The sequence below is a fragment of the Carcharhinus amblyrhynchos genome, chromosome 31 (genome assembly GCF_965287045.1).
Source record: "Carcharhinus amblyrhynchos chromosome 31, sCarAmb.v2.hapA, whole genome shotgun sequence".
NCBI lineage: Eukaryota > Metazoa > Chordata > Chondrichthyes > Carcharhiniformes > Carcharhinidae > Carcharhinus > Carcharhinus amblyrhynchos.
Genome location: NC_137354.1, coordinates 19,334,385 through 19,347,553, shown reverse-complemented (window position 1 = coordinate 19,347,553; position 13,169 = coordinate 19,334,385). Strand labels below are relative to the sequence as shown.

The 13,169-nt window shown below is 45.0% G+C and overlaps 1 protein-coding gene across 2 annotated transcripts in view; it reads left to right on the top strand.

Moving 5' to 3' along the window:
• adamts14 (ADAM metallopeptidase with thrombospondin type 1 motif, 14) overlaps window positions 1-13,169 on the top strand; it is a 172,749-nt gene that overhangs the window by 51,167 nt on the left and 108,413 nt on the right. For both annotated transcript variants that reach the window (XM_080215609.1, XM_080215611.1), the window contains one exon: window positions 4,809-5,005. In XM_080215609.1, coding sequence (XP_080071735.1) covers window positions 4,809-5,005 — 197 coding nt within the window. The remainder of the gene's footprint in view (window positions 1-4,808; window positions 5,006-13,169) is intronic.

Genomic DNA, 13,169 nt, shown 5'->3' with positions numbered 1-13,169 from the left:
TACGGGATAGGGCAAGGAATAGGCATGGGTAAGATGCTCTTTCGGAGAGTTGGTGTAGATTCGATGGACCAAACACCTCCTCCTGCACTGTAGGATTCTGTGGAGTTCCAGGACTTCGACCAAGTAACAGTGAAGGAATGGTGCAATATAGTTCCAAGTCAGGATGGTGTGCAGCTTGATGGGGAACTGGCTGGTGGTGGGGTGGGGGGAGGGTGGGGGGGTAGGGGGAGTGGGGGGGGTAGGGGGAGGGTGGGCGGTAGAGGGGAGGGTGGGCAGAGGGGGGTGGTGTTGAGCAGAGCAGCTCACATAAGGACTAAGATATGGCCCAGACAAGCAGAAGAACAGAGATCAAAAGAATAAAATGTAAACACAGTAGTGGGCATTAAGTGATAAAGCATTAAATAAAGCACTATGTAACAGTGCCAAAGCTTTGTCAACGCCTGTTCTGATGTATTTGCATAGTATTATTCCAAGTGAATATCACAGAGAAACTTGCTCATGCAGTGGATCTTGTGGAAGTGCCAACTTCTTTGTGCGCGTAACAAACATTCTCACAGGGAAGGCATGGTTACAATAGTGATGAGATATGCCCTATGACTGTACTTGTTGTGCTTTGAATCAGGTCAGCTTCCAGTCAATGCTGACTTCTCGCTTGTAATTGCCAACTGTCAGAGCTGTGTCTGGGGTTGATTCTTTTGGTTGCAGGGTGAGACAACACTCGAGTACAGTGGCAAGCAAATATAGCTGTCTAAAGTGGTTAGGTAGAGCTGAACAGTCAGCATATACAGTGAAATGAGCAGGAGCCAACACAGCCAGAGTCCAAAGATGTGTGGTTTATAGAGTCAGAGTGGTAGAGCAATACAGCACGGAAACAGGCCTTTTGGGCCAACCAGTCCATGCCGACCATAGTGCCATCCCAGCTACTCCCAATTACCTGCTAATCCTTTCCCATCCATGTGCTTCTCTAAATGCTTTTTAAATGTTGCTGTTGTATTTGCCTCAGCCACTTTCTCTGGCAGCTCATTCCATAGACGCACCACCTTCTGTGTGAAGAAGTTGCCCCTCAGGCCCCTTTTAAATCTTTCCCCTCTCACCTTAGGTGGATTGGCCATGCTAAATTGTCCCTTAATGTTTCAGGATGTGTGGGTTAGATAGATTAGCTATGGGAAATGCGAGGGGTTATGAGGATAGGGCCTGGGTTACTCACTGTCAGAGAGTCAGTGCAGACTTGTTGAACCAAACGGCCTCCTTCTGCAGTGTAGGAATTCTACAATTCTACTCTGCATCAGTCATGAAGTGAAGTATAATTCATTCTAATGTGCATCTTATAATAACCACTTTTGATATCCTCTGATCTATTTGCGATATCGAGGTTACAGTGTTTCATGAACAGCCGAATAAGCACCATGAGAAAAACAAGATAAGTGTTTTCAAGTATACTAAAGCTTAATATTTATCTGATTGTTTGAATAAACATCTTTAAAGCATCACATTTCCATTTCAGTACTGAACTTCAGACTATGAAGGAACCATTGCACAGTATTCAAAAAAATAGTACTTGCTCGCACTGAAAATGCTAGTGACTTTGCGTCATTATATCTGAGAGTGAAATGGACTATTGTAACCTTGCATATAGTTGAACAGTTTATGGTTTCCATTCTTTCCCGTTTAGAATCAATGACTTTTTAATCAAGTATTTTGTTAAATAACATTTTAATATCCCTGACTAAAGTCAGCATGAGGTTTGCTCATGAGAGGGAGGATGTTATTTTATAACTTTGAGCTACCAGAGTAGAGCTTCTCCCCCTGGGAATGCACAGCTGAAGCTCAGGCATGCCCTGCCTGTAATTTTCCATCCGTTACGGACAAAAGAATTGTGGGCAGTGTACACTCAAATTTCCTGGAAGAGGAGTAATCCAAACCTGTAAAATTGTCCCTACTATCTTCCTTGCCTTGGCAGAGGGACAGTTGAAAACTTGGATGGATTTGGGTCATATTGCCACAGGGAACTGCCAAAGTCTCGGAGATTGTTATTATTTGCAATATTCTGCATACGCTTTGGGATCCTGAGGCCCAACGGTGGACCAGGCAGCCCACCATCACGATTCAAAGGGGACCCAAGCAATGAGCCAGAAAATACCCCCGCTTAAATAAAAAACCTGAAAGCAATGAACAACTACCTGACAGCCAGGCACTTAGACTGCTGAAACCTTCATCAAAATGCCTGAGCAGACAAGTACGCCAAGGGTGGCATGGTGGTACAGTGGTTAGCATTGCTGCCTCACATTACCAGGGACCCGGGATCCATTTCCAGCCTCGGGTCACTGTCTGTGTGGAGTCTGCAAATTCTCCCTGTGTCTGCGTAGGTTTTCTACAGATGCTCCGGTTTCCTCCCACAGTCCAAAGGTATGTAGGTTAGGTGGATTGGCCATGCTAAATTGCCCCTTAGTGGCAGGGGGGCTAGCAAGGTAAATTTGTGGAATTATAGGGATAGGACCTGGGTGGGATTGTTGTCGGTGTAGAGTTGATAGGCTCAATGGCCTCCTTCTGCACTGTAGGGGTTCTATGAACTACCTGATTAACACATGCATAATGTGATTGCTGAATACAGTTGCAATGTTTTTGAATCATTGCCATCTTTCTTTTGCATCCTGAAGTTTGTTTGCTTCAGATTACTATCAAGCCGCAAGTCTTCACTTCCTAAAGTCTCAAATATCTGCAGCAGCCCTGATTACTAATCATGGCGTGAGCCTGTTAGAACAGATTTGTGTTAATTGCTTTAATTACTAGATTTATGGGTGGCGCAGTGGTTAGCACTGCTGCCTCATAGCATCAGGGACCTGTGTTCAATTCCGGCCTTGGGTCACTGTGTGGAATGTGCATGTTTTCCCCATATCTGTGTGAGTTTCCTCCGAGTGCTCCAATTTCATCCCACAATCCGAAAAACATGTTGGTTAGGTGCGTTGACCTAAATTCTCCCTCAGTGTACCCGAACAGGCGCCAGAGTGTGGCGACTAGGGGAATTTCACAGTAACTTCATTTCAGTGTTAATGTAAGCCTACTTGTGACACTAATAATTGAAACTTAAAAAAGAAAGAATGAACATATCGTAATAATATGCATGTGTGTATTTACCAGTAGATGGATACTAACCAGCTCTTGAATGGAATTATAATGGTTGTAATCTTAATGCTAAGCTATTTGTAGTTGGGTTGTTGCACATAGTATTCTTTTCTTGGTAGCCTCCTAACTCCATGAGCTATCTCTAAAAGTTCAAACCTTCCCTTCCTGCTGGTTTGAACTACCACTCCAATTAGTCATGAATATCTGGAATAACTGCCAGCTCTCTTCAGAAGTGCCAGTCATAACTGAGCAACATCTATTTTTATCTCAGTGAATGGTTTTACTTGTCTCTTGAGCTCAAGTATCTATAGGGTGGCCAAATCCTCACATTTATACCAAGTTGAGTGCCCAGTTCTCGGTACAGTTGGTCTTGAACCTTCTGCCTCGTGATACATTTAAAGGACTACAGAAGAACAGAAGCTCAACAAAAAGATTTCCATTTGTTATGGCCTTTATATACGTATTTTGATTCTTTAGATAGGCAAAGTCTTTATTAAGCAATGTTGAATCCAACACTGTCCCAGGCACCTCATTTCCTGACTCCACATTTGTTTTGCCATAAATGCTTTCTGACTTTTTGTCATCCTTTCGCCATCACCACCATTAGCTGTCCCTCGAGTTGAAAAAGATTCTTCCTTGGGAAGTGAGATGTCAGTATTGGCTGTTGGCTTGTAGTTGACTTATGAACCCCCCCTTAACTCGCAGGCTCCCCCACATGGCATTGGGTTGGGTATGAGCGAAGGTGGCAGATTGTTGTCTTCAGCAGCCTCTTCCCCTCACCTACTTTCTCTCATTCTCACCCTCTCTTTTGATCTCACTCATTTTATTTCTTTCTTTTAATTCATTTGTGGGACATGGGCATTGCTGACTGCGTCAATATTTTTTACCCATCCCTAATTACCTTTGAACTGAGTGGCTTGCTAGGCTATGTCAGAGAGCAGTTAAGAGTCAACCACATTGCTGTGGCTCTGGAGTCACATATAGGCCAGACCAGATAAGGAAGGCAGATTTCATTCCCTAAAGGACACTAGTGAATCAGGTGGATTTTTCTGACAATCGACAATGGTTTCATAATTATCAGTAGTTTCTTAATTCCAGAGCTTTTTCTACTCGATTCAAACTCCACCGTCTGCCGTGGCGGGATTTGAACCCAGGTTTGCAGAACATTAGCTGAGTTTCTGGGTTAATAGTCTAGTGATTTTACCACTCGGCCATCGCCCCTCTCTCTCTCTGTCACCCTGTCGGTGGTGGTTGATCGGCCAGATGTGACACCATTTCTAATGATGAATCACCATTATGGTTGTGATTGGACATCTGCTTCCCATGTGTTGATGTTAGTAGAGCAGCCTACGTGGAAGATTTTAGATTCCCATCACAACATTCCCTTTTGTACCCCTGTGATGGGGGTCTCTGGCATAGTTCTGATTAATGCAACTGTTTATGAAATTTTGAGTTGGACACATTGATGTCATCTCCCCTAAGTTGTTTTAGGTTAATTGTTGCTAACTTAGATTTATAAACCTTACTGGCAATAAATAAGCGGTCAAAGCAATTATTTTGCACATCAGATGTTTTGGGAACCACATATAAGGTGGATAATTTCAGTGATGTTTATCTGTGTCAATTAACTTATATCAAAGCAATACTGATTTTGTTTTTGTTTTGCTAACTTCATTCCTCCAAAGCCCCGATGTTTGCTGTTGGCGACCTTGCAAACTCTCTTGACGTCATTGTGGGGAAGTTAAGTCATTCGGCACGAAAAAAGAGACATGCAAAGAAAGATGACTACAACATAGAAGTTCTGTTGGCTGTAGATGATTCGGTTGTTCGCTTCCATGGAAAAGAGCATGTGCAGAACTATGTTCTCACACTAATGAATATTGTAAGTGGCCTGATGCATTATTTATTATATTTTACAAATGATTTTTTAGTAATTTAACTTCACACACTCATATATTTTATACTGTAAGATACCTTGTTCAGTGATATTGAGATATTGCCATGTATCATAGAATATAGAAATTGTGGCGGCACGATGGCACAGTGTTTAGCACTGCTGCCTCACAGTTCCAAGGACCTGGGTTCGATTCCCGCTTGGGCGACTGTCTGTGTGGAGTTTGCATGTTCACCCCGTGTCTGCATGGGTTTCCTCTGGGTGCTCTGGTTTCCTCCCACAGTCCAAACTTGTGCAGGTTAGATTGATTGGTCGTGCTAGGTTGTCCTTTAGTGTCCCGAGATATGTAGGTTAGAGGGATTAGAAGGGTAAATGTGTGGGGTTGTGAGGATAGGGCCTGGGGTGGGATTATTGTCAGTGCAGACTGGATGGCCAAGTGGCTGCCTCCTGCACTGTAGGGTTTCTAGGAACTATGATTCCTATGAACTAAACCATGTTTATCTTTTTGCCTTGGAGCTCCACTGAGTGATACTGACATTCACCTGAGTGTCCTCTGTTTAGCGTGTTGGAGTAGAACTATTGTTTAAATGGACCAGTATTTTCACTTAAACAGCAGAAGGATTTACAACTGAGTGGGTTATGTGTACAGAGATAATTCAAGATCAGCTTGCTTAATTATCATTTGCTATGTATGTTTGTATACATTGTAAATGTCTGCACTGAATGACTAATAATGTTCACACAGTATTTAAAAGTAGACGTTGGGTTTTGGAAATTTTGAATTTCACAAATACAATACGAGTACATTCACAGTTTTGTTATAGTCTTCAACAATTCAGTGATAAATCTGACTGTTGAAATCAGTAAATGATTTATCTCATTTTTTCTGTGCATATTTTCCTATATCCTGACCAAATGGTTTTAGTTATGTGTTTTCCCCATTGTTTTTGGAACCACTAAGTCTGAAGTTTCTTACCTTGAAATCGTAGAGAATTAGATCATGGAAGACCGACCACTTGGCCCTTCAAGTTGATCCCTTAACTTTCCTCATGTGATCTACCTAGTTTAATCCCACCTTCTGACTTTATGTGCCTTTTTAGTCATTGAGATCAAGATTACGTCCACCTTTCTTTTTAATATTCGGGGGACATGGGCGTCGCTGGCTGGTCAGCATCTATTGCCCGTACCAAGTTGCCCAGGGGTAGTTGAGAGTCAACCACGTTGCTGTGGCTCTGGGGTCACATGTAGGCCAGACCAGGCAAGGATGGCAGATTTCCTTCCCTAAAGGACGCTATGAACCAGATGGGTTTTACCAATAATTGTTCCGTGGTCATCAGTAGATTCTTAGTTCCAGATGTTTTTTATTGAATTCAAATTCTACCATCTGCCATGGCGAAATTCGAACCCGGGTCCCCAGAACATTAGCTGAGTTTCTGGATTAATAGCCTAGCGATAATTCCACTAGGCCATTGCCTCCCCCAGCACAGCTTTAATCAATCCATTTAAAGGCTATATTTAAGCTTTAGGGAAAAGACATTTCCTGCAGTTGACAGTCTTGATTGGTGACTTTTAGACATTGTTTGGGTTATGACAAAATTCTGAAAGAAAATCAGCAAGGAGGTAGAAGTTAGCTGCTAAGCATTAGACTTTTTCCATTTCAGTCTGCTACAAGGAGCAATGTGAAAAAAGTGAGTTGGCTCATCTTTCTCTCCCTCTTTCACAGAAGGTCTTCGGTTTCACTTGGCCCCAATTGAGTGCAGCTCATCAGATGTGGAAATGTATTTGTTTGTCATGATCATACGTACATGCGAATATACAAATGAAGGGCAGCATTAGGCCATTTGACCTCCTTGAACTTGCGCTGCCATTCACTAAGATCATGGTTGATCTGATTGTGGCTTCAGTACCACTAGTCCGCTGACTCTCAGTACCTGGCACAGTGGTTCGTACTGCTGCTTCACAGCGCCAAGGATCCGGTTCGATTCCTGGCTTGGCTCACTGTCTGTGGAGTTTGCACATTCATAAGAACATAAGAAATAGGAGCAGGAGTAGGCCATCTAGCCCTTCGATCCTGCCCCACCATTCAATAAGATCATGGCTGATCTGAAGTGAATCAGTTCCACTTTCCCGCTTTCTCCCCATAACCCTTAATTCCCCTGTCTATCAGAAGTTTATCTACCCGTGACTTAAATATATTTAGCGAGGTAGCCTCCACCACTTCAATGGGCAGAGAATTCCAGAGATTCACTGCACTTTGAGTGAAGAAGTTCCTCCTCAACTCCGTTCTAAACTGCCCCCCCCTCCTTATTTTGAGGCTGTGCCCTCTAGTTCTGCTATCCTTTCTAAGCGGGAAGAATCTCTCTACCTCTACCCTATCAAGCCCCTTCATTATCTTGTAAGTATCTATAAGATTCCCCCCTCAGCTTTCTAAACTCTAATGAGTACAGACCCAGTCTGTTCAATCTCTCTTCATAAGCTAACCCCCTCATCTCTGGTATCAGCCTGGTGAACCTTCTCTGTAATCCCTCCAAGGCCAGTATATCCTTTCGCAAATGCGGGGACCAAAACTGCACACAGTACTCCAGCTGCGGCCTCACCAGTGCCCTGTACAGTTGCAGCAAGACCTCCCTGCTTTTATATTCTATCCCTCTCGCTACAAAGGCCAACATCCCATTCGCCTTCTTGATCACTTGCTGCACCTGCAGACTGGGTTTTTGCGATTCTCCCTGTGTCCGTGTAGTTTTCCTCAGGGTGTTCAGGTTTCCTCCCACAGTCCGAAAGACATGCTGGTTAGGTGCATTGGCCGTGCTAAATTCTCCCTCAGTGCACCCAACCAGGCGCTGGAGTGTGGCGACCAGGGGATTTTCACAATAACTTCATTGCAGTGTTAATGTAAGCCTACTTGTGACTAATAAATAAGGTTTACTTTACCCTTTAATTTCCTTATTAGTAAAGAGCCGATTTATCTCTGTCTTAAAACTATTCCATGACTCTGCCTCTATCACTGTCTGGTGAAGAGTGTTCCACAGACCCTCAATCCTCCGAGAGGAGACAAATTCTCCATCTTAAATGCAAGACCTGTTATTTTGAAACTGTGTGCCCTAATTTTGGTCACTCCCAGATGGGAAAACACCCTTTCAGCATCCACTCTATCTAACCTCCTCAGGATCTTATATGCTTTGATAAGATCACCTCTCATTCTTCTAAATGCCAATGATGCAGGCAAAACCTTTCTTCATAGGAATGATTCCTCCCAGGAATCAGTTGATGGAACCTCCTAAGATCTGTTTGTAAAGCAATTATGTCCTTTCTTAAGAAGACGTGCACACTGTACTCCAGATGTGATGTCTCTAATGCTCTATAAAACTAGCAAAATATCTCTGCTTTTATATTCCATTCCCATTGCAATAAGGTTTAACATTTATTTAAAGTTAAGGTTTAAAGATTATTAAAGGCTTCACAGGTAGGCTTACATAAGAACATAAGAAATAGGAGCAGGAGTAGGCCATCCAGCCCTTCGAGCCTGCCCCGCCATTCAATAAGATCATGGCTGATCTGTCGCTGCTCAGTTCCACTTTCCCGCCCTCTCCCCATAACCCTTAATCCCCTCTCCTATCAAAAACCCATCAACCCGCGTCTTAAAAGTATTTAGTGAGGCAGCCTCCACCACTTCAACGGGCAGAGAATTCCAGAGATTCACCACCCTTTGAGTGAAGAAGTTCCTCCTCAACTCCGTTCTAAACCGCCCCCCTTTTATCTTGAGGCTGTGCCCCCTAGTCCTATTGTCTTTTTTGAGCGGGAAGAGTCTTTCCACCTCTATCCTATCCATCCCATTCATCATCTTATACGTTTCAATGAGATCTCCTCTCATTCTTCTAAACTCTAACGAGTACAAGCCCAGTTTATTCAGCCTCTCCTCATAGCTCAACCCTTTTAACTCCGGTATCAGCCTAGTAAACCTCCTCTGCACTCCCTCCAAGGCCAAAATATCTTTGCGCAGGTGCGGCGCCCAAAAATGCACACAGTACTCCAGCTGCGGCCTCACCAATGCCCTATACAGCTGCAGCAAGACCTCCCTACTTTTATATTCAATCCCCTTCGCTATGAAGGCCAGCATCCCATTCGCCTTCCTGACCACCTGCTGCACCTGCAAGCTGGGTTTTTGCAACTCATGCACAAGGACCCCGAGGTCCCTCTGCACCGTCGCCTGCTGCAGTTTTTCGCCTCGTAAGTAATAGTCCTTCCTACTATTTTTCCTACCAAAGTGGACCACCTCACACTTGCCAACATTAAATTCCATTTGCCATTTCCTGGCCCATTCGCCCAGCCTATCTAGATCCTTCTGCAGACTCTCCACACCCTCCGCACAATTTGCCGTTCCCCCAATCTTGGTGTCATCAGCAAATTTCGACACTCTACACTCGGTTCCCTCCTCCAGATCATCTATATAAATGGTAAAAAGCTGAGGCCCCAGCACCGACCCCTGGGGCACTCCACTAGTCACCATCCGCCAATCCGAATAGCACCCGTTGACTCCCACTCTCTGCCTCCTATTTGACAACCAATCCTCTATCCACGCTAACACCCTACCCCCAACTCCATGTCCCTCGACCTTCTGCAATAACCTCTTGTGAGGCACTTTGTCAAACGCTTTCTGAAAATCTAGAAAGACCACATCTACCGGCTCTCCTCTATCCACCGCCCTAGACACATCCTCATAGAACTCCAGTAAATTTGTCAGACACGACTTCCCTTTAATGAAACCGTGCTGCGTCTGCTCTATCAAGCAATTCCCTTCAAGATGCCTCGCAATTTCCTCCTTAATGACAGATTCTAACATTTTACCTACCACAGATGTTAAACTAACCGGCCTATAATTCCCCGCCTTTTGTCTGGCACCCTTCTTAAACAACGGCGTAACATTAGCCGTTTTCCAATCATCCGGCACTTCCCCGGAATCCAGCGACGTTTGGAAAATAACCACCAAGGCATCCACTATCACCTCCGCCATTTCTTTCAGAACCCTCGGGTGCATTCCATCCGGTCCTGGGGACTTGTCCACAATCAGCCCCTCCAGTCTGTCGAGCACCGCCTTTCTAGTAACAGTAATGTCATTAAGACCCTCCAGTCCTACCACCTTTCTATCGCTAACACCCGGCAAATTATTCATGTCCTCCTCCGTGAAGACAGAAACAAAAAAGTTATTCAATACCTTAGCCATATCCCCATCCCCTACCACTAGGTCCCCTTTCTCATCCTCTAAAGGACCAACATTTACCCTAGCCAGCCTCTTCCTTTTTATATATTTATAAAAACTCTTGCTATCCTTTTTTATATTAAGCGCTAGCCCAGCTTCATAGTTTCTCCTACCATTCCTTATCAACTTCTTTGTCAATCTTTGTTGACATTTAAACCTCTCCCAATCCTCTTCTCGCCCACTACTCTTAGCTACTCTAAATTCCTCCGCTTTTAGTTTAATACTTTCCTTCACCTCCTTTGTTATCCACGGCTTATTACCTCTCCTCCTACTATCCTTTTTGACCATCGGAATAAATTTCCGTTGAGCACCAAGAAAGATCTCCTTAAAGATCCTCCACTGCTCCTTAACAGACCCTCCCTCCAACGCGCTCTCCCAGTCCACATTCGCCAATTCTTCTCTCATCCTACCGTATTTCCCTCTATTCAAACAAAGGACGTGTGTCCGGGAACCCACTTTCTCCTCCTCCATCTGCACCAGAAACTCCACCATACAATGATCACTCTCCCCAAGAGGATCCTTCACCACAAGGTCCCTAATTCTACCCGCTTCATTACATAGCACCAGATCCAAGATAGCTCGCTCCCTTGTCGGCTCCAACACATACTGTTCGAGGAAACTATCCCGGCAGCATTCCAAGAACTCTTCCTCGAGCCCCCCACGTCCAACATGGGTCGACCAATCAATATGCAGATTGAAATCCCCCATAACTACTGCCGTCCCATTCCTGCACGCCGCACTTATTTGCGCGTTAACAGCCCGCCCCACCTCCAGATCATTATTCGGGGGCCTATAGACGACACCCACCAGCGTCTTCCTCCCTTTGCTGTTCCTAATCTCCATCCACAACGATTCCACCCTCTGCTCCTTGGCTCCAATATCATCCCTTACTACCACCGTGATGCTATCCTTAATCAGCAGAGCTACGCCCCCCCCTTTTCCCTCTTGTCTATCTTTCCTAAACACTTGATAGCCCTGTACATTCAGCTCCCAGTCCCTGTCACCCTGCAGCCACGTCTCTGTAATGGCCACCAGATCGTATCCATTTGTGTCGATCTGCGCCACCAGCTCATCCACTTTATTCCGAATGCTTCGTGCATTCAGATAAAGCGCTTTCATCCCAGCCTTCACCTGGACCCTATTTGCCGCAACGCCACCAACTATACTCACGCCCCCTACTCCCTCTATTATTGGGACATCCTCGGCCTCTTCCCTTACATGTACACTCTCCTTAACTTTAGACCTCGTAAGGTCACCTACCCTCACACCCTCCCCCCCCCTAATTAGTTTAAAGCCCTGTCTACAGTCCTCTTTACTCGATTCGCCAGCACTCTGGTCCCAGCACGGTTCAGACCAACCCCATCCCTCCCGAACAGGTCCCACCTACTCCAATACTGGTGCCAATGCCCCATAAATTCAAACCCATTCCTCCCACACCAATCCCTGAGCCACCCATTCACTTCCTTAATCCTGTCAACCCTACGCCCATCTGCACACGGTTCAGGCAGTAGCCCAGAGATAACCACCTTGTCGGTTCTACTTTTTAATTCCATTCCAAGCTTTTCATACTCCCTCCCCAGATCCTCAGTCTGCATTTTGCTTACGTCGCCGGCACCCACATGTACCACAACGACCGGATTCTCACCCTCCCACTCCAGGTTCCTCTGCAGCCCAGCTGCGACATCCCGTACCCGAGCACCAGGCAGACAACACACCCTTCTGTGCACTTTGTCATTGTGACAAAGGACAGTGTCAATACCCTTCACCCCACTATCCCCAATAATTACTACGTTCCTTTTCCTTTTCTCTTTGCCTATGTCCTGCTGCAGCACTGTACTGTGTGCAGCTTGCTCACCAACCTCACCTGCCTCGTTCTCGTCCAACTTGGAAGCAAGAACCTCAAACCTGTTATGCAGATTAAGAGGCTGAGGCCTCCGCTCCTCACCCCCCTTCCTCTTCCCAGTAGCCCCCTCTTGTCCCTGATCCTTAGAGTTAGCCAGTCTAGGGGGGGTGGATGTCACTTGTACCCCATTGACAATGGCACCCTCTCTCCCCTTGATGAGCCTCAGTGTCTGTAGCTCAGAGGCCAGCTCATTTACCCTGAGCTGGAGCTCCTCCAGCAACCTGCACTTACTGCAGACATGGTCACTGGGATGAACCCTAGGGTCCACCAGTTCCCACATCATACAGAAACCACACATCACATGCCCCTCCATTATTTACTGTAGTAGTTTTGAAAAAATTTTTTTTTGTTTTTTTTGTGTTTTTTTTTTGTTTTTTTTTGTTTTTTTTGTTTTTCAAACGAACTCACCTGGCCTTTTTTCTTTCCAGCCCTTTTTGATATTAAGCCCTAGTAGCTCACTCTGCTTCCCTCTCACTCCGCTGCCCGCTGTCTACACCAGGCCTCCTTTTAAACCTGGCGCTGATTTAACTCTGATGAACCACAACTGCCTGCTAACCACTCCCTCAGAATTCTTAAAGCAGTAAATACAATAAATAAATGCTTTAAACAGTTAACATTAACACTGCAATAAAGTTGCTGTGAAAATCCATTAGACGCCATATTCCAACACCTATTTGGGTACAGTGAGGGAGAATTTAGCATGAAACCCACGCAGACACGGGGAGAATGTGCAGACTGTGCACCTGACCCAAGCCAGAAATTGAATCTGGGTCCCTGGTGCTGTGAGGCAGCAATGTATTCCTTTAGCCTTTCGAATCGCTTGCTGTACCAACATGTTAATGTTTTGTGATTCATGTACCAGAACACCCAGGTGCCTCTGTTGCTCCGAGTTCTGCAGTCTTTCCATTTAAATAGTATAGTGCTTTTCTATTTATGCTGTCAGAGCTCAAGTTCACATTTTCCAATATTATACTGCATCTACCAAATCTTTG